The sequence below is a fragment of the Panthera tigris genome, chromosome D2 (genome assembly GCF_018350195.1).
Source record: "Panthera tigris isolate Pti1 chromosome D2, P.tigris_Pti1_mat1.1, whole genome shotgun sequence".
In the NCBI taxonomy this organism is placed as follows: domain Eukaryota; kingdom Metazoa; phylum Chordata; class Mammalia; order Carnivora; family Felidae; genus Panthera; species Panthera tigris.
In genome coordinates this window covers 51,583,381-51,604,811 of record NC_056670.1, presented here as the reverse complement: position 1 = coordinate 51,604,811, position 21,431 = coordinate 51,583,381, and the positions used below count along the sequence as shown (strand labels likewise).

The following is a 21,431-nucleotide window of genomic DNA, read 5'->3' as shown; positions in this document are numbered from 1 at the left end:
TGCAAACCACACTTAAACACCACACTGGAGGTGACTGAGTATCTCAGGTGGCTAAGTATCTGACTCCTGATCTCAGCTCAGGTCTTGATCTCAGGGTTGTTGAGTTTGAACCCCGTGTTGGGCTCCACGCTGGATGTGGAGCCTACTTAAAAAAATAAAAGAAATACCACACTCACCAATTCGGCTTCCTACCTGGGCCAGCTTCCAACTTGTTCTCGGCAGAGACACACACAGGGATCAGTCAGAGATCTTAGCTAAGCCATCTGTTTGCTTCTTCCTACCCTAACTCCCGAAAAAAGGTGAGGGGGAAAAGTAGTTGTCTCTACTTTTTGTTGATGCCTTAAATTTCTTCCGAGCCCTTCATAGTGCCTCCCTAACACTGTCACACTTTTTTTTAAAAAAACTAAAACTATTCAATTATATTTTGGAGTTCTAAATTTTAAAAATGATTTAGTTGGGCTGAATTATACAGTAACAAAACACATGTGCAGATATTTAGCCAAACAACGTTTCATGAGGCAAACTTCTCTATCAGTGATAACTGACTATAGCTTGATTTCTAAGAGTTTTAGAAGCCACTTACCGTGAAACAATGGAATGCCTCTGACCAGGAGGTATGCTGCCATCTAATCTCAGATAAGTGACAGAGGGTAAGTGAGGTTTGAGAAGATCATGTTCTACTATATCAAGCATGCTTTTAAGCTGACAGAAGATCAGTATCCTGTGCTGGGCCACAACAGACTCTGTGCCACTCTCTGAAGTGCTGCCATTTCCCAAACCACAGTCCAACAGCAACTTGAAAAAAAGAATCAGTTGTTATATAGGTGTTTAATAAAGTATAATCAATCTCACTGTGACAAATACTTCCCCTTATGCTAAGAAAAGGTTAAACTTATCTGTCACCTGGAAAGCACATTAGCACTCTGAGCTGTAATCTGTCATCCTGAAGCCTCTGGAACTAGTTTTGAGGTGCTCAGGCTTAGAATCTCCTGGTTACCTCTTCAGGAGATTCTCTAACAAGTCCTTCTCCCCCTTCCTGAGTTACTTGAGGCTCACTAGAGTTTCAATAAATGTTTACTGAAAAAGATGATCCTTAAGCAAAACAGTTCATGAAAAGTTATAAAAGAACAGAGTATAAAGAAAACAATGCAGCTAAATCTGGCTGAAATCAAAATTCCAAAAAAGAAAGAATTATCAACCAAGATCTTTAACAGCAAGAACCATGCTGCTATAGATCTTTTGTACTTCCTGCCTACTTAAATTGTTCAGTGCCTGGCACATAGCAGCTGCAATAAATAAATGTGCCTGGGTGGCTCAGCTGGTTAAGCATCTGACTCGGGAATATGGCTCAGGTCTTGATCTCACTGTTTGTGAGTCTGAGCCCTGCATTGGGGTCTGTGCTGGCAGCTTTGGATTCTCTCTCCCTGCCCCTCCCCCACTCGTGTGTACTCTCTCTCAAAAATAAACTTAAAAAAAAAAAAGAAAAAGAACTAAATGAACAAAATCCAAGAGAACAATGTTTGTATCTGTTTGTGAAACTAAAATGCCTAGTATTAATCTTCATCCCTAAGGACCTTAAGATAGTGAATTCTGCCCAAAATGTAAGAACTCAACGCAGGATGCTTTCTCCTTTCTACTAATGAAGGTTACTTAGAAAATCAAAAGCTCAAACGGGAAAGATAACCAAAATCCAAGCAAACTCCCAAGTTCCAGGTAAAACTCTCAGAATATTATGCAGAAAAAAAGTTAACATAACAGACTGGAAAAGCTTTTCTTAGAAAGCCCAGCTTGCAAGGTGTGTCCTTGGCTGAAAGAAGTCTTGAAACTTGGGTTTTAAGAGTCTGCCCATTGTTTTCTACCTGATGAGGGTGGCTTACTGTGCTTAAACTGTTATGCAAACAATAGGATTATGCTGAGACCTGCTTTCTTTCTGGGAATCTAGAATTTTGGTACATACTAGGCAGAGGGAGTCTACAGGATCAGACCCAATAAAAGCTTTGGGCGTTGAGTTTCTAATGAGCTTAACTGGTACGCAACACTTCCTATGTACCGTCATCATTGTTTTAAGTGTTGTCGTAATTTGATCCTAGGGGAAGAACAAATGTTCTTTCTCTTCTACCTTTGCAGCCCTTAAATTGTAAATTTTAATTAGACTGCCCTAAGCTTTTCCTCCCTCCTTGACAGAGAGTATACATATGGTATACTACCAAGGAATTCCTCTAGGTGGAATAAAGAAATCTGATAAATGTAATTACCTCTATCTCTTGCCCCTAAATCTGTAATCAGATTACTATTTAAGCTAAGTTGATTTTTAAAAATCTGAGGTGTTTTAGGAGAGTATAACTAGGTGGTGCCCAGTATAAAGAAATGTGATATCATCAGTGGAACATTCTATATAGTTTCTATAAAAGAGGAGTTCTGAAGAGAATTTATCAGAATGTCTGTGTCACACACATTCAATTATCTTTAGTCCCTTAGGCAGCAACATCAAACCTTACAACCAGTCACTTTAAGAACGTCCACCTAAGACTTTGTCTCCAAGTCCACACTTACCATACAATCTTCCTAGTATCTTCTTCCAGGTAGCTATCCTACTGGATGTATGGATATATCATTTGGCATAAATATTCTTGTCTGGCAGCAGAAATGGCATTCTGGCTTTCCCAATAATCTCTTATAACCTGAGTTTGCCCTGAGAAGACTGATGAACTCCAAGTATTCTGACAAAATCTAGTTTGCAGCCTTGAAGAGTTGATTACTATTCTCTAGAAAATGGTTACCAGAGCCACTTGATATGGGTATCTGAGAGGCCAGCTGCCTCCCTAGAGAGCAATTTAATTTTATCTTGCCCTAACTTCAGCACAGGCTAAATTATGTGAGGAATAGCTTGAAAACCCTGGGATAAAACAGTTTCTGGATTCTTTTTTGATCTTCCACTTATAGTGCCCAGAACTCTAAATGATACTCAAAATTTGGTGTGACTGGTATAAAAGACAGTGAATCTATGATGCCCTCATTTTGGCCATTATTCCACTGTTATTAATCCAACCCAAGATCATACAAGATTTATTTACCGGCAACTAATTCATACAGTAGATTTACAGTGAACCTACCATCAAACTCAACTTTATTCTGTGAAATGTTCGCCAATTAATGTTTTTATTTATTATTTTTGCATGTGCGTGTGCGAGCAGAGAAGGGGCAGAGAGAGAGGGAGACAGAGGATCCCAAGCGGGCTCTGCTGCTGGGGCTTGAACTCACAAACCGTGAGACCATGTCCTGAGCCACAGTCAGATGCTGAACTGAGCCACCCAGGTGCCCCTGTATCTAAGTCTTTTAAAATTGACTTTGCTTATCTCCGTTAAATTTCACCTACAGTTTGAGTTCATCATTTCAGTATCCTGAAATTTAAAAATTCTGGCATTATTAGATAATTCTGGCACTAGTACTTGCTGATATACAGGTTTCTATATTTCTAGTGCCAGGTTTTTAAAAAGCAAATAAGACTTCTCCCCTAATTCAGAGAACAGACATATTTTAGATGAAAGCAAGCTTGTTTTCTCTCCCCTAAGATAGAACTTTTGTTCCGAATGGCTGAAAAGAACTGAGAAAATGGAAAAGATGGATTCTACAAGTCTTATAAGTATGGCCAGAAACAATCTGGGCCTAAGTTGTACAGTTCCTAAGCATCTTAATTCCAGACACTTCAGCTTCAGAGTGACAATAAGCTTCTAAAACGAAAGATCAGTTTAAGTAATAGCTGCAGAAAAAAATGTGCAAAAAGATAAACTAAAAATAATTTAAAGCCTATAGTATAACTAAAGTGTGGATGAAATGCAAATGATTTTGGAAATCTAATTAGCTGATTCCTTGACTAAGTATATCTTATAACTTTATCAGCTATGTTAAGAAAATCATGAATATTTTATGTACAAAATTAGTTTGGCCAAATAAGAAAACGATTCCATTTACAGACAATCTAAAAGCAATACTCATTCTATCATTTTATGATAAAAATCCAGTGTTTTACATTTAGTGATATAAGGATACATACCTGGATGTCATATATGTCATTATATAACATTTTCTATGCTAACCCATGTGAAACCTAAAATCTTCATTTATTAGTTATTCTTCATGAAATTTAGGCCAGAATAACTACAGAAAGCAAAAACAATGACTAAAGTCCACATTTTACAGTAAGCTCTTAATTTTTAAGAATAGTTAGAACTAAATGGTGTTAGTTTTAACATTTGGTGCTTGAAATTGGTTCTTTTAAAAACCAATTATTTCTGATAGAATTTTCAAAAATTCTGTTTTTGAAAGCTACACTAAGACAGTGACATGAAGAAAATGGCAGAGTAGGCAGCTCCCAAAAAAACTCAGAGATACACACTGACAAATATTATAATCAAACTATTGAAAGAGAATCTGAAAAGCAGCAAGAAAAAAAGTGAATTCATCATGTAAAGGGGATCCTCTATAAGATCAACATGGGATTTCTCATCAGAAACCATGGAACACATTACTAAAGAAAGTCAAATAACAATCTACAGAATGGGGGAAAATATTTGCAAAATTATGTATCTGATAAGGGCTTAATACCTAGAATATAAAAGAACTCTTAGGGGCACCTGGGTGGCTCAGTCAGTTGAGTGTCCAACTCTTGATTTTGGCCCAGGTCATGACCTCATGGTTCATGAGATTGAGCCCCACGTGGGGCTTCATGCTGACAGCATGGAGCCTGCTTATTAGGGTTCTCTCCCTTTCTCTCTGTCCCAACCCTGCTCATGCACGCTCTCTCAAAATAATTAAATAAACTTAAAAAAAAAAGAAAAAAAGTCGTCTTAAAATTCAACCAAAAGACAATTTAAAAATGATCCAAAGTTAAACGGCATTTTCAACAATGAGCTAGCATTTCATACCTACTGGGATGGCTGCAATAAAAAAAATAGTAAAGTATGCATTGGCTAGGATGTGGAGAAATTGGAATCATGGCACATTGCTGATGGAAATGTAAATGGAACAGCCATTGTGGAAAACATTCTGGCAGTTCCTGAAAAAGTTAAACACTGAATTGGTAGATGATCCAGCAATTCCACTCCTAGGTTTAGTTCATCCAAAAGAACTAAAAAGAGGGGCTTAAACTGACACTTACAAGCCAACGTTCTCTGCAGTATTATTCACAATAGCCAAAAAGGTGGAAACAACCATTGTGTCCATCAACACATGACAAGATTTGGGACGCCCGGGTGGCTCAGTTGGTTAAGTGTCCAACTCTTGATCTGGGTTCAGGTCATGATTTCACAGTTCATGATTTCAAGTCCCGCACTGGACTCTGCCACTTGGGATTGTTTCTCTTTCTCTCCATCCCTCCCCCACTTGTGCTCTCTTAAAACAAAACAAAAAAAAAGACTAAACAAATGTGGTATATACATAATAATAATAATAATAATAATAATAATAATAATAATGGAATGTTATTCAGCTATAAAAATGAAGTACTAATACATGGTACAACACAAATGAACCTTGAAAACCAATTGAGGGGTGCCTGGGTGGCTCAGTTGGCTAAGCGTCTAACTCTTGATTTCTGCTCAGGTCATGATCTCATGGTTTATGAGAATGAGCCCTGCATCAGGCTCTACGCTGATAGTGTGAATCTTGTTTGGGATTCTCTACTTCTTTCTCTGCCCCTCCCCTGTTCACGCACGTACAGGCACGCACTCTCTCAAAAAAAATAAACTAAAAAAAGAAAACCAAGTGAAATAAGCCAGTCACAAAAGTACAAATATTGTATGATTCCACTTACATTAAATATTTAGAACAGGTAAATTGATACAGATATAAAGTGGACTAGAGGTTACCAGGGGTTAGAAGAAAGTAATGGTATATATTATACTATACATATTTACCACAGTTTCTAAAAAAGCTGTACCAAAAATTGAACCAAATTAAAAAATAAAAGAAATGGCAGTACTATTTTGGAAAAGTATATTTATACGTGTTACAGATCAAGAATGTGTAACACACATCGAACATTCATGAAACCTACTTACTTGTTTCAAAGCTGAGAGTTTAGGGGCATGTTGAATATCATGAAGAGAAGAATTCTGAATTGCCAGTTTTTCAGTAGTACTCTTGAACTCTGGATGTTGAGGTGTCAAGACTAATGCTGGATGGTTGCACAGTTTACGTAAGTACTGTAATGCCTTTAAGGGGGGAAAAAGTATATGCAAGTCCATACATACCACAAATGTCTACATCTTAGTAACTTTTCCTATTTCTACGCTATCCGTAGAAAATGCCCTTTGTCCTCTTCTTGCTCCTCCTACTCATTCTTCATGAATCAGTTCAGTGTCTCATCTGTGACGCCTTCATCTGTGCTTCTTGTGTGAAGTGTATGAGAGCATTTATTGCATCAATTGTACAGTTTGTGTCTCTCTCCCTCAGTAGACAATGAACTTCTCATGGCAGAAAGACCTCTTTCCTGCCCAAAGTGGGATAATGCTTACAGATGCTTCTGGAATAAGGCAACATTTCCTAAAGATTTCCTAAGGGTTTCTCAAACTTCAGTGGGTATAAAAATTTCTTGAGGACCTTATAAATCTGCATATCTCTCCCCTACACAGTATTATAATTCAGCAAGTCAGGGAGAGGAGAAGGCAGAGCAAGGTGGTTATTTCAAGTGGTTGTGTTTAAGAATCAGAACCCTATAGGGTCCTTCTTTCTTTTCTCTAATTTTGCCACATTCTTTCTCTCTTGCCTTTTACTTGGCTTATGATTTGGGTTTTGAATTTTGTATTGGAAAGCTCTAGGGGCACTGGGTGGCTCAGTCACTTGAGTGCCCGACTTCGGCTCAGGTCACGATCTTACAGTTCGTGAGTTCGAGCCCTGCACTGGGCTCTTTGCTGACAGCTCAGAGCCTGGAGCCTGCTTTGGATTCTGTGTCTCCCTCTCTCTGCCCCTCCCCTGCTCTCTCTCTCTCTCAAAAATAAATAAACATTAAAAAAAATTAAAAACAAACAAACAAAAAGCTCCACTAACAAGGCTCAAGAAACGGCTGGACACGATAATAGAAACTGGGAGAGGTATAAGCTCTTTACCCCTCTTCTGTCTTAAAAATGTTACAGTATTTAATTTATTGGTGGCAAGGGAAGTGGGGGGGGGGGTTTCTATTGTGGAATATTTCAAAAGGGACAGAAAGCCTAAGCTGACACTTTATCTTTTTGATTTGCTATTCCCTTGAGCACATGAGGAAGCACCTGTCTCATGACTTCTGTACTTTTGGTATCCTCTGTCTGGAATCGCTTCCCCTCCACGTATCTGCATGCCTCAATCCTCCTTCAGATCTCTGCTTAGGTGTCACCTTCTCAGTGAGGCTGCCCCTGATCTCTCTACTAGAAACCAATCTACCCAACTCTTATACTGCATAACCCCATACTCTAGGGAAGGAGTCTGTTTTTTCCACTGCTTTAGTTAACCCCTGAGCTTACAAAAGTTATTGCCCTATAGCAGGCATTCCAATATTTTTTTTAATGTAAAGCAAAATATTCTCTAAAACTCTTTACTGGCAATATACAAAAAATATTGCATTTTGTATATTTTAGTATTAAATTACTTATTAATTATAAATATGGAAATAAATTAGTACTCTTCTCTATTTTCAAGAATGTATACACAATACTGAAAAAAATTTAAATAAACCCACATTTCAGTATTCCATGTAAAAATTGCTGCACTGAAGAACATGATTCTTGAAGAAATAAAAAAGAGATTGTAATCTATACCTGGAATACATGGCCTGTGGCTTTAAGCTTTGGTTTTTCAGTTTCTTCAGAGAGTGCAGCTGAAGAAACTGTTTCATCAACGTCACACTTAGCACGAGACTTAGCAAAATCCTCATAGAGCTGAACCTGTAAAATTGCCCCCGCAAAAGAAGTATATTTATTTTCAATTGTTCAAAAACATAGCTAGCAAATGACAGTAAGAGCAATAATTTAAACCAGCCCTCATTAAAGAAATTGTAATACCTATGCTTCACTAATGATTACAAATTATCCACTGCATCTTGGTAAATTCCTTTAAAATTACATTTAGAAAACAAGTGTAGCACATTAAGCTTGGATGCTAAAATGTTAAAAATTAGTCAAATAGTCCTAGACTCAATTTTTCCACTCTGTTGAGGAAAATAAATACATTACCAATAAAAGAGAACCTGAATCCTTACAAGTAAATGAGAAAATCTTCTCTAAGTGAAGTTTTGTGGTACCCTATAGGTACATTCCAAGAGACCAAGTTTTAAAAAATACTTCTGCTGAGGTGCCTCGTTGGCTCAGTCAGTAGAGCATGCAACTCTTGATCTCAGGGTCATGAGTTCAAGCCCCAAGTTGGGTATATAGATTACTTATATAAATAAAACTTAAAAAAAAAAAAAAAAGTACAGAGAAGTAAAAGAATACTACTGCTACCTAAAAGGAGAACTCATAAAAGTTAAAGCATTACCTAAGGGTCCTGGTTCCTGCCTTGTACATGCTAAAACAATATGAAAGAAAATAAAATCTAGAGTGCTAAAGAATAGAAGTCAGAATATAAAAACCTGTGGATGCTAAGTAAAGCCAAATGTCACTTCCCTCCCAGCTCCTCCTCCAGGCCACTTAAATGTTTTATACCACTGGCATATACCATGGATTTTCTTTTTTAAAGATTTCATTTTAATCTGTATACCCAACATGGGGTGTGAACTCACAACCCTGAGATCAAGAGTTGCATGCTCTACTGATTGAGCCAACCACGCACCCCTACCATGGATTTTTTTTTTCATATGGCACCTTTTCTTTATTGTATTTACTTCAAAAAGTCTTCAGCTCATTGCTCCTAAAATATTCCTTTCAAAAATACTAATCCAATTTTTATACATGAGAAATGGAGGCCCAGACATATGACATAGATAATATAAGTGATCACAGAGCTCTCAGCATCTAGATTAGTGTGCTGCTAAGCTCTAAACTCAAGTTATAGAGGGAGGAGAAGAAATAAGTTTCTGGGTGTACCTGTTTATCTTTTATTCATTTTACCATACTAAATCAAAATACTGAAATGGATTGATGCATACTAACCCAGAACGTAAGGTTAAAAGAAAATTCTGATTATATAGGCCATGTCTCCCTAATACAAGGGATGGTTTCCCCTTACAAAATACTATATAAGGAAAGGCATACAATAAATTCCTTTGATAATAGTCTCTGTACAAAATTAGATCTGTGCAAAAGCTCAGTCTTATTTCAAAAATTTACTGGCAATGAGGTTAATACTTTTAGAGGGGTGAGGTCCCACTTCCCAGGTTTGAAACTCAGTCCTGATATATATTAGCTATATAATCTTGAGCAACTTACTTAATTTTTCTGAACTTTCCTTTCTTTGTTTGCAAAAATGGGGACTGACAATACCTATAATGCTGTTGTGAAGATATGACATTACAGGCAGATTTTTGGCCCTTATAAACACTGGCTCATCTCATCATCAGATTAACCTTGCAACTTTTCCGATTAATTTGACATATAAGAAAGCAACTATGATACTTGCTTTTGTTTTAATGCCATATTCAAATGCACTTATCCAAATGTACATCCACATGTCCAAAGAGATTCATTCAGGTCCTAGCTCTATCTGGAACAGAATAGTCCTAAAGTCTGTCAAAGTAGAAGCTAGATTGGAGTAATAAAAGCCAAAGTCTAATCCCCTTTATTCAATTTTTGTGGCTTATTCAAAGCACTCTCCTAATAAACATACCGCCAACAACCACAATCACTGGATTTCTAACCTGGAGAGGACTAAGAGTACAATAGTAGTCTTGAATAATTTTGGGTGGAAGATCCTGCAAAACATCTTCTTTCATTCTTCTCAAAAGAAATGGCAGGACTTGGCGGTGGAGTGCATCCATTGCAAGAACACCTGTTAAAAAGTAAGAGAAAACAGCTTCAAAAAAGATAGGAATAAGTTATATTCACTTGTATAGTATATAATTATATAGTTTTCATACCTGCTTCTTGTTCTCGACTAGAGCTTCGAGCATCCCTACTTGCTAATATAGGTTTACCATATCGAGCAGCAAACTGGCGTTCAGTCCCCAAAAATCCTGGCATGAGGAAATCAAATAATGACCACAGCTCCAAAACGTTATTCTGAATATAAAAAAGGAACACTAGTTAATCTTTTGTACTGGGGTGATTTCCTTACAGTTGGAATATTAATGAAAGCCCATTATGAGGACATACATGAGGGGTAATCAACTACATTTTTATATATATGGTCTAAGTCTGCATTTTAATTTGATAAAATTCATATCAGTATCCCTGAATTCCTTCAGGGAATTCTATCCTATCTGGAGAGAATTTTGAAGTCTCCTCCACCAGAATAAGCCTTGGTCCATAGTGTGTAAATCCTATTGGTGGCATCGATCAAGCAATAAATAGAAAAGCAGAAAGATGAATATGCTTCTGATTCTTTTACCTTTGACACTAAACGTAACATCAAGATTTAAAGAATTGGGCCAACATCACCATGTCTTTTTTTATTTAAAAAAATTATTTAAAAAAAATTTTTTTTTCAACGTTTTTTATTTATTTTTGGGACAGAGAGAGACAGAGCATGAACGGGGGAGGGGCAGAGAGAGAGGGAGACACAGAATCAGAAACAGGCTCCAGGCTCCGAGCCATCAGCCCAGAGCCTGACGCGGGGCTCGAACTCACAGACCGCGAGATTGTGATCTGGCTGAAGTCGGACGCTTAACCGACTGTGCCACCCAGGCGCCCCTAAAAAAATTATTTTTTAAATGCTTATTTATTTTTGAGAGAGAGACACAGTGAGAGTGGGGGAGGGGCAGAGAGAGGGAGACACAATCCGAAGCAGGCTCCAGGCTCCGAGCTGTCAGCACAGAGCCCGACGCGGGGCTCGAACTCACAAACCATGAGATCATAACCTAAGCCGAAGTCGGACGCTTAACCAACTGAGCCACCCAGGTGCCCCCAACATCACCGTTTCTTAAGGAAACCTAGAAGAGTTTGGTTATAGGTCAAATCTATCCAATATTCAAAGTAATAAGGAACAGGCAAAGGTTCTTTCCAATTCTACTACTGAAGTTTCATTTGTAAAAAAAAGAAATAAGCACTTTTTCATTTTGGATGCATTCTCAATATGTTTGGATCCTAAGGTACCAACCCACCACCTTACCCACTTCCAGAAGCCCTCTTCACCCTGCTCAGGCTATGATTCATTATGGTGGGCTGCCCTGCTTAGGCTAATCCCACTTAGGCTCTGCCTCCTAACTCCAGGCTACCATGGGTCTTCAGTGCAGAAACTCTTATAGCTTCCGAGCTAAAATGTTCAGTATGGGAGGGGAGAAAGAAAGAGGGCCTTTAAGGAAACAAAAAAACCAAACTTGGTGTGAAAGTAATATTGTGAACAATTAAGTGTTCACTTAATGATCAAAACCCTAATACTTAGAATAATCAGTCCATTAACAAAAATAAATGTAAAAGAAAAGTAACAAAGATGTAAGCTAAGAAGTGTTGATTTTTTTTTAGTGTCAGAAGGAATCTTAGAGGTAACTTGGTGTTCACCATTCCACTAACTGGAGAATGATGAAGGGTATTTTCCCACCAGAGTTGGCTATCCAAGTTATGTGTGAACATTTGCAGCCAGTTCCCCTGGAAGATAACAGAATCTCTCAAAAGTATCAGAAGACTTCTATAACTTTACCCATCTCTTTCCTTTTCCAATACAACCTTCTACAATCTTTTCCAATTTTCTCTTAACTCCAGGTATTCACACCTCTACTATATGATGATTCCCCTATGAATCAGCTCTAAGTTTTCAACATTAAATCAGACTGTGGTGTAATACCACAGAAGTAGAATGGCCAGTGTGGAATAAAGTCTGACCAGTTTCCCATATTTTGGACACAAGACTTCTATTTACATACCCTAAAATCACATTTTACTATTTTAATTCTAGTATAGTTAACATGCGGTGTTATATTAGTATCAGTTGTACAATATAGTCATTCAAAAATTCCATACACCATCCAGTGCTCTTCATATTGCTTTTAAAACCTGGTTTGCTCAGATGCTATTGCATACCAAATGAACCATTATGAACCAAATGAACTACTGGAATTTATTCCTATAAATGGAAGGAAGGAAAGAAAGAAGGAAGGAAGTAAGGGAAGGAGGGAGGAAGGAAGGAAGGAAAGAAGGGAGGAAGGAAGGAAATAAGGAAGAGAGGAAGGAAGGAAAGAAGGGAGGGAGGGAGCAGGCAGGCGGAAAAATGTGTCTTTAATTCACTGCCAAATGTCAAACCTTCTTTCCACATGGCAAACAGTGGGGGAGAACAGTAAATAATTACCTGGATTGGTGTTCCAGAAAGAATAATCCTATAATTAGCAGTCAGTTGTTTTACAGCTTTTGACAATTTTGTTTTTCCATTTTTGATGACATGGCCTTCATCAAGAATACAGTAGTTAAATTTAATATTTCTAAGGGAGAATAAACAAAAAAATTTAGCACCTTTTAATATATTGCAGGAACTATATAAAGTCTTTCAGACAGGAAAATATTAACACTCTTCGTAAGTTTTTCTAAAGAAAAAAATTTTAATTCTTACCTAAAGAAATCTATGTCATTCCTCACAACATCATATGAAGCCACTATCAGATTGTGCCTTTTTACTTGATGCTGTAACCTGCATTTAAAAATAAGTAAGATTGGGAAATGAGGAACCTGCAAAGTCTGTAATAGAGTTTCAAAGAGGGAAACTACAGCTACCGTCTTACAAGGTGTTTTCAATGTGCCTACTAAGCCCAGCATTCTTTTCTGCTTATTCTACATCCGTGACCCTGATACCTGAAGACCGTTCTTCTTTTGATTTGGCCTTGTTAGCCTAACTCAGCCGATTAGAAAAGAGATGGGTACCTGATTCAAAATGTAGTGGACACTGTAACTTTATGTCCTCACACCTCTTCCTTGAAGGCACTATTTTGTGCTGGGGGGTGAGGGGAAGCCATCAATCACATGTCCCCATAATCACCAAAGAGATGAAACACTCAATCAGGTTGGGCCATTCACAATATTTTATCCCCTGACCATAAAGACTGGTTTGGGAGCATGACCCAAAGCAGTTAGTCATTTCTAGTATTGATATATTCGTGATGGGAGAGGGAAGATCTCTGTTCACAACAGTTGCCAAGTTAGGTGAATGTAGGCCTCAGACTGTTTATCGTCATCTTATTCATTGAATGCACAGACCAATAAAACAAGTTATGTATCAAGAGGAAGAGCAAATGAGAGCAATTTAGATGTACCTGAAGCAAGAATTCACCCCTGAAATACTCAAAGTTAGTGAATAAACGTACTTCCTGTTTGCTTAAGTTTGTAAATGAATAAATTCTAACTAAAGACACTACAGTAAATTCTTTATAAGAGTGTAAGCTGTTGCCTATTTAATTAGCTGAGTGACCTTAGACCCAGGCCCCATGTTTTATTAGACTTTTATCTGCCAACAGAGAACAAAATTAATAACCATACCTCATGTGGTGACTGTGAGAATACACAATACACAATTTTACATAAATGTAAAACTACTAAGAATAATGCCTGGCTAATAAATGCTGAATATGTGTTAGCTATTATAAATACAGGGGGGTGGCAAATTTATGGACTAATCAGCAACCTATGACTATCCATGCTTTAAAAGATGAACTGAAGGACTAGAGTTAAGATGGTGGAAAAGTAGGGGGCCCTAAGCTTGCCTTGTCCCTCAAACACAGCTAGATAAATATCAAATCATTCTGAACACCCAAGAAATTGATCCTAGGGCAGACAGAACAAACTGCATATCTACAGGTAGAAAAATGGCCATATCGTGGAAGGTAGGAGCTATAGAGAATTGATCTGGGGGAGAAAAGAGCAGCAGGTGCTGCAGAGGGGAGGGAGCCCTGAACACTGGAAAAGGAGAGAAAGAGAGGATGCAATAGTGCAGAGAGGATTGCACAAAAAAATTCTTTCCCCACATCACTGACTGGGAAAAGAAGCGCTGACCACTTTTAGAAGTCCCCACCATCGCTGGGGTCGTGGCCTTAGCAGTGCTCTGGTGGGGAGGGAGGGTGGAGGCCTGGGAGTGGGCAGTGTAGTCTGAGGATGCCCTGGGTCACACAGGGAGAAACAGTTGCCCTTCCTGAAGTGCATTTGAGAATGATGGCACAGCCTCTTAGGGTACAAGAACTGGCTGTGCCAATGTACTGCCCTAGCATAGCTGTTCACTAGCATAGAAATAGAGACACCTGCTGAAGGCAGCAAACCTTGGTGCCAGCTTTTTGCTGTGCTTTATCGTACACCACAAACCACTGTGCAGTCATGCAACTGCTTTACTGAGACAAACCAGCACTGGCCACAGCATGGTGAGACCCTCCCCCAGAGGACTGGTGCAGGTCTCTAAAATTTGGAGTTTTGAAACTCAGCCACACATCTGAGATAAATAAAACACAGGAGTACTGTGCCACTGACAGGCAGACAGCATGGACACAGAGTGAAGGCAGGGATCTGACAGAAGTTGGGGATATAAGAGGGGTGATTGTTTGCTCTTTTGTGAGGGCTTCCTGAAGAATGGCAGGCACAAACTCCCTGCTGCGAAGATGAGAGAGCAGGATGACGCCACTTCACCCCTGCCCATCAGCATGACCCACTTCAGTGAGCTATACAGAGCTCACTGTATAGCTCCCCAACAGAGACTGCTTATACCAAGTACTGCCCCCCTGCACCCTGCAGGTGCATCTCCATTTGGGCAAGGTGCCTCAGAATCAGCGCAGCAGGTCCCTCACCCAGAAGACCAGCACAAACCTCTCACACACACCAACTCTACTGATCACAGAATGCTGCAAAGCCTCAGTTCTAGGGGAAATAGGTACAGTTCTTTTAACAGGGAGACCAAAACACACCTAGTTAAAACTTGCCACACAGTGGACAAGGTCCAAACATCCCTCCACTGCAGGCAAGGAGAAACTCTGTAAAGAATTGACCTGAGGAAAGGAGGAGCCAAAATACAACAGTAGACTGCACACTCTGAAACACCTCCTGAAGCACCAGGCCCAAAACACTATAGGATCTTTTCTTAACATTCCCATTATTCTCAGGAGGAGGCTATAGCAGGCTTTCCTAACAATCTCTCTCACACACACACACACACACACACACACACACACAAACAGTAACCTAGACAAGATGACAAGACTGAGGAATTAACACCAAAAGAAAGAAGAGAAAGAACAGGGAATTAATCAAAAGAGATATAGGTAAAATGCCTGAACCAGAATTTAAAATAACAACATTAAGGATACTAGTTGGGCTTGAGAAAATCATAGAAGATACTAGATAATTCCTTAATGCAGAGATAAAAGAACAAAAAGCTAGTCAGGCTGAAAATAAAAATGCTATAACTGAAGGGCACCTGGGTGGCTCAGTCGGTTGAGCGTCCGACTTTGGTTCAGGTCATAATCTCATGGTTCGTGAGTTCGAACCCCATGTTGGGCTCTGTACTCACAGCTCAGAGCCTGGAACCTACTTTGCATTCTGTGTTTCCCTCCCTGTGACCCTCCCCTGCTCGTGCTCTGTCTCCCTCTCTCTCAAGAATAAACAAACATTTTATTTATTTATTTTTTAACGTTTATTTATTTTTGAGACAGAGAGAGACAGAGCATGAATGGGGGAGGGGCAGAGAGAGAGGGAGACACAGAATTGGAAGCAGACTCCAGGCTCTGAGCCATCAGCCCAGAGCCCGACACGGGGCTCGAACTCACGGACCGTGAGATTGTGACCTGAGCTGAAGTCAGAGGCTTAACCGACTGAGCCACCCAGGCGCCCCTAAACAAACATTTTAAAAAAAGAAGGAAGAAAAAAAAAAAAAAGCTAGAACTGAGATGCAAAACAGACTGGTTGCAATGACAACAAGGACAGATGAAGCAAGGGAATGAATCAGTAATATAAAAGAAAACATTATGGAAAATAATGAAGCTGAAAAGAAGAGGAAAAGAAAAATATTGGATCATGGATGTAGAATTCAGGCAATGCCTTAAGGCAAAATAATATTCCTATCATAGGAGTCCCAGAAGAAGAGAGGGGAAAAGAGAGAAGGTTTATCTGAACAAATTATAACTGAAAACTTCCCTTATCTGGGGAAGGACACAGACATCACAATTCAAGAGGTACAACAATTCAACAAAAGCAGGACCATAATAAAAAATATCATAGTCAAATTCACAAAATACACAGAAAAGGAAAGAATCCTGAAAGCAACAAGGGGAAAAAAGCCATTAACCTACAAAGGAAGACAGATTAGGTTCACAGCAGATCTCTTCTGTCAGGCCAGAAGGAATGTGGCTTGATATACTCAACATGCTAAATAGGAAAAATATGCAGCTAGGAACACTATCCAGCAAGGCTGTCATTCATAAAAGAGAGAGCTTCAAACACAAAAATTAGAGTTCATGACCACTAAACTAGCCCTGCAAGAAGTATCAAAGGGGACTCTTTGAGTGGGAGACCAAAAGCAACAAAGATTAGAAAGGAACAGAGAACATCACCAGAAACACCAACTTTATAGGTAACACAATGGCACTAAATTCTTATCTATCAATAATCACTCTGAATGTAAATGGACTAAATGCTCCAATCAAAAGGCACAGGGTATCAAAATGTACATATATAAAAAAACCATAATCCACCTATATGCTCTCTGCAAGAGACTCATTTTAGACCTAAAGACACGTGCAGACTGAAAGTGAGGGGATGGAGGATCATCTATCATGCTAATGGAAGTCAAAAGAAAGCCAGAGTTAGCCACACTTATATCAGACAAATAGATTTTAAAACAAAGATTGTAACAAGAGATAAAGAAAGGCACTATATCAGAATTAAGGAGTCTATGCATCAAGAATATCTAACAATTATGAATATTTATGCTCCCAACTTGTAGGTACCCAATCAATTGTAACAAACATAAACTCACTGATAATACAATTATAGTAGGGAATTTTAACACCCCACTTACAGCAATGGACAGATCATCCAAGCAGAAAATCAACAAGGAAATAATGGCTTTGAATGACTCACTGGGCCAGATGGACTTAACAAATATATTCAGAACATTTCATCCTAAAGCAAAATACACATTCTTCTTGAATGAACATGGAACATTCTCCAGAACAGATCACATACTGCATCACAAATCAATCCTCAACAAGTACAAAAAAATCGAGATCACAGCATGCATATTTTCAGACCACAGCATTATGGAACTTGAAATCAACCACAAGAAAAAATTTGCAAAGCCCTCAAATACATGGAGGTTAAAGAACATCCTACTAAAGAATGAATGGGTTAAATAAGAAATTAGAGAAAAAATTAAAAAAATACATGGAAGCAAATGAAAATGAAAACATGACGGTCCAAAACCTTTGGGATGCAGCAAAGGCAATTCGAACAGGGAAGTAAACTGTAATACAAGCTCACCTCAAGAAATAAGAAATGTCACAAATATACAACCTAACCTTACACCTAAAGGAGCTAGAAAAGGAATAGCAAATAAAGCCTAAAGCCACCAGAATGAACAACAGAGAAACAAACAAAATCTGGGGTGCCTGGGTGGCTCAGTCAGTTGAGCATCCAACTTCAGTCAGGTCATGATCTTGCAGTTTGTGGAATTGAGCCCCACGTCAGGTTCTGTGCTGACAGCTTGGAGCCTGGAGCCTGCTTCAGATTCTGTGTCTCCCTCTCTCTCTGTCCTTCCCCTGCTCCTGCTCTTTCTTTCAAAAGTAAATAAACATTTAAAAAAAAAAAAAAGACCAACAGAACAGATCAGTGAAACTAAGAGCTGGTTCTTTGAAAAAATTAATAAAATTGATAACCCCCTAGCCAGACTTATCAGAAAGAAAAAAAAAAAAGGACTCAAAATCACAAATGAAACAAGAGAGATCACTACCACCACCACAGAAATACAAACAATTAGAATATTATGAAAAATTACATGCCAACAAACTGGGCAATCTGGAAAATAGACAAATTCCTAGAAATTCACACACACTACCAAAACCAAAACAGGAAGAAACAGAAAATTAGACCAGACCCATAACCAGCAAAGAAACTGAATCAGTCATCAAAAATCTACCAACAAGAGAGCCCAACAAGAGAGCCTGGGTGGCTTGATCGTTAAGCGTCCAACTTTTCATCTCATCTCAGGTTGTGTTCTCATGGCTTATGAGATCACTTGCATCAGCCTCTGCACTGAGTGTGGAACCTGCTTGGGTTCTCTCCCTGTCCCTCCTTCTCTCCCTGTCCCTCCCTAACTGGCACTGCCTTTCTCTCTCTCTTTCTCAAAAAATAAAGAAGCTTAAAAAAAAAAAAAAAAATCTCCCAACAAACAAGAGTTCTGGGCCAGACGGCTTCCCAGGGGAATTCTAGCAGACATTTAAAGAAGAGTTGGGGCGCCTGGGTGGCTCAGTTGGTTAAATGTCCAACTTCGGCTTTCATGGTTCATGGGTTCAAGCTCACGTCAGCCTCTGTGCTGACAGCTCAGAGCCTGGAGCCTGCTTTGGATTCTGTATCTCCCTCTCTCTCTGTGACCCTCCCCTGCTCACACCCTAACTCCCTCTCTCACAAAAATAAACATAAAATAAATTAAAAAAAAAAAAAAAAAAACAAATAAATAAGAGTTAATACCTATTCTTCTCAAACTATTCAAAAGAATAGAAATGGAAGGAAAACTTGCAAACTCATTCTACAAGGCCAGCATTACCTTGATTCCAAAACCAGACAAAGACTCCACTAAGAGAAGAATTACAGGCCAATATCGCTGATGAGCATGGATGCAAAAATTCTCAAGATACTAGCATATCAAATCCAACAGCACATTAAAAGAATTATTCACCATGATCAAGTGAGATTTATTCCTGGGCTGCAGGGCTAGTTCAATATTTGCAAATCAATCAGCGTGATACACATTAATAAAAGAAAGGATAAGAACCATGTGATCCTGTCAAAAGATGCAGAAAAGGCATCTGACAAAATACTGCATCCATTCTTGATAAAGCCCTCAACAAAGCAGGGATAGACAGAACATGTCTCAACATCATAAAGGCCATACACAAAAGACCCACAGCTAATATGACCCTCAGTGATACGGTCAGGAACAAGTCAGGGATTTCCACTCTCATTACTATTTAACGTAGTACCGGAAGTCTTAGCCTCAGCAATCAGAGACAAAAAGAAAAGGCATCCATCCCAATCAGCAAAGAAAAAGTCAAACTTTCACTATTTGCAGACGACATCATGATGCTTTACATATAAAACCCAAAAGACTTCACCAAAAAATTGCTAGAATACATGAATTCAGCAGTCACAGGATGTAAAATCAATACATAGAAATCTGTTGCATTTCTATACAGCAATAATGAAGGAGCAGAAAAAGAAACCAAGGAACCAACCCCATTTACAAATGCACCAAAAACTGTAACATACCTAGGAATAAACCTAACTAAAGAGGTAAAAGATCTGTACTCTGAAAACTATAGAACACTTGAAATTGAAGAGGACACAAAGAAATGGGAAAGCATTCCATGCTCATGGATTGGAAGAACAAACATTGTTAAAATGTCTATACTATCCAAAGCAATCTACACATTTAATGCAATCCCTATCAAAATACCAACAGCATTCTTTGCAGAACTATCATCACAAACAATCATAAAATTGGTTATGGAACCACAGAAGACCCCAAACAGCCAAAGCAATCTTAAAAAAGAAAAGCAAAGCTGGAGGCAACACAATTCCGGAATTTGAGGCTACATTACAAAGCTGTAGTCATCAAGACAGTATGGTACTGGCATAAAAATAAGCATACAGATCAATGGAATAGAACAGGAAACCCAGAAATGGGCCCACAACTATATGGTCAACTAATCTTTAGCTAAAGAGGAAAGAATATCCAACGGAAAAAGTCTCTTCGACAAATGGTGTTGGGAAAACTGGACAGCAACATGCAGAAGAATGAAACTGGACCACTTGCTTACACCACACACAAAAATAAATTCAAAATGAATGCCAGACCTAAATGTGAGTCAGGAAACCACCAAAATCCTACAGGAGTAAAACACGCAGCAACCTCTTTGACCTCGCCAGAGCAGCTTCTTACTAGACCCATCACCAAAGGCAAGGGAAACAAAAGCAAACATGAACTACTAGGGCTTCATCAAGATAAGAAGCTTCTGCACAGCAAAAGAAACTATCAACAAAACTAAAAGGCAGCCTACAGAATAGGAGAAGATATTTGCAAATGACATAACTGATAAAGGGTTAGTATCCAAGATCTGTACATAACTTATCAAACTCAATACCCAAAAAACAATCCAGTTAAGAAATGGGCAGAAGATATGAATACACATTTTTTCAAAGAAGATACGGATGGCTAACAGACACATGAAAACTGCTCAACATCACTCATCATGAGGGAAATACAAAGCAGAACTAGGATGAGATACCACCTCACACCTGTCATAACAGCTAAAACTAACAACACAGGAAACAATAGATGTTGGCAAGGATGTGGAGAAAGGGCAACTCTCTTACACTGCTGGTGAGAATGCAAACTGGTGCAGCCACTCTGGAAAAGAGTACACACACAGGTTGTTCAAAAAGCTAAAAATAGAACTTCCCTATGACCTGGCAATTGCACTATTAGGTATTTACCCAAAGAATACAAAAATACATATTCGAAAGGGTACATGGACCCCAGTGTTTACAGCAGCGTTATCAACAACAGCCAAATGATGGGGAGAGCCCAAGTATCCATCAATTGATGAATGGATAAAGAAGATGTGGTGTATACATACAATGGAATATTACTGAGCCATCAAAAAGAATGAAATCTTGCCGTTTTCAATGACATGGATGTAGCTAGAATGTATTATGCTAAGCAAAATAAGTCAGAGAAAAATACATGATTTCATTCACATGTGGAATTTAAGAAACAAACAGATGAACACATGGGAAGGGGGAACAAAAAAAAAGAGAGGGAAGCAAACCATAAGAGACTCTTAAAGATTGAAAACAGAGTTGCTGGAGGGATGTGGGTGGGGGATGTGCTAAATGGGTGATGGATATTAAGGAAGGCACTTGTTATGACAGCACTGGGTGTTATATGCAACTGATAAATCACTAAATTCCACTCCTGAAGCCAATATTACACTGTTAACTAACTAGAATGTAAATAAAAATTTGCACACACACAAAAAGGTAAACTGAGATCAATGGAAATTCTGCTCTTCAAAATTTGTATTAGGGGGGCGCCTGGGTGGCTCAGTCGGTTAAGCGTCCAACTTTGGCTCA

The 21,431-nt window shown here is 38.7% G+C and overlaps 1 protein-coding gene across 3 annotated transcripts in view; it reads right to left on the bottom strand.

The window, feature by feature from the left end:
- BTAF1 (B-TFIID TATA-box binding protein associated factor 1) overlaps positions 1 to 21,431 on the bottom strand; it is a 118,609-nt gene that overhangs the window by 5,376 nt on the left and 91,802 nt on the right. For all 3 annotated transcript variants that reach the window (XM_007080076.2, XM_042959979.1, XM_042959978.1), the window contains 7 exons: positions 12,664 to 12,741; positions 12,406 to 12,535; positions 10,043 to 10,184; positions 9,824 to 9,954; positions 7,791 to 7,916; positions 6,060 to 6,212; positions 584 to 795 (listed from right to left, as the gene is read on the bottom strand). In XM_007080076.2, coding sequence (XP_007080138.2) covers positions 584 to 795; positions 6,060 to 6,212; positions 7,791 to 7,916; positions 9,824 to 9,954; positions 10,043 to 10,184; positions 12,406 to 12,535; positions 12,664 to 12,741 — 972 coding nt within the window. The remainder of the gene's footprint in view (positions 1 to 583; positions 796 to 6,059; positions 6,213 to 7,790; positions 7,917 to 9,823; positions 9,955 to 10,042; positions 10,185 to 12,405; positions 12,536 to 12,663; positions 12,742 to 21,431) is intronic.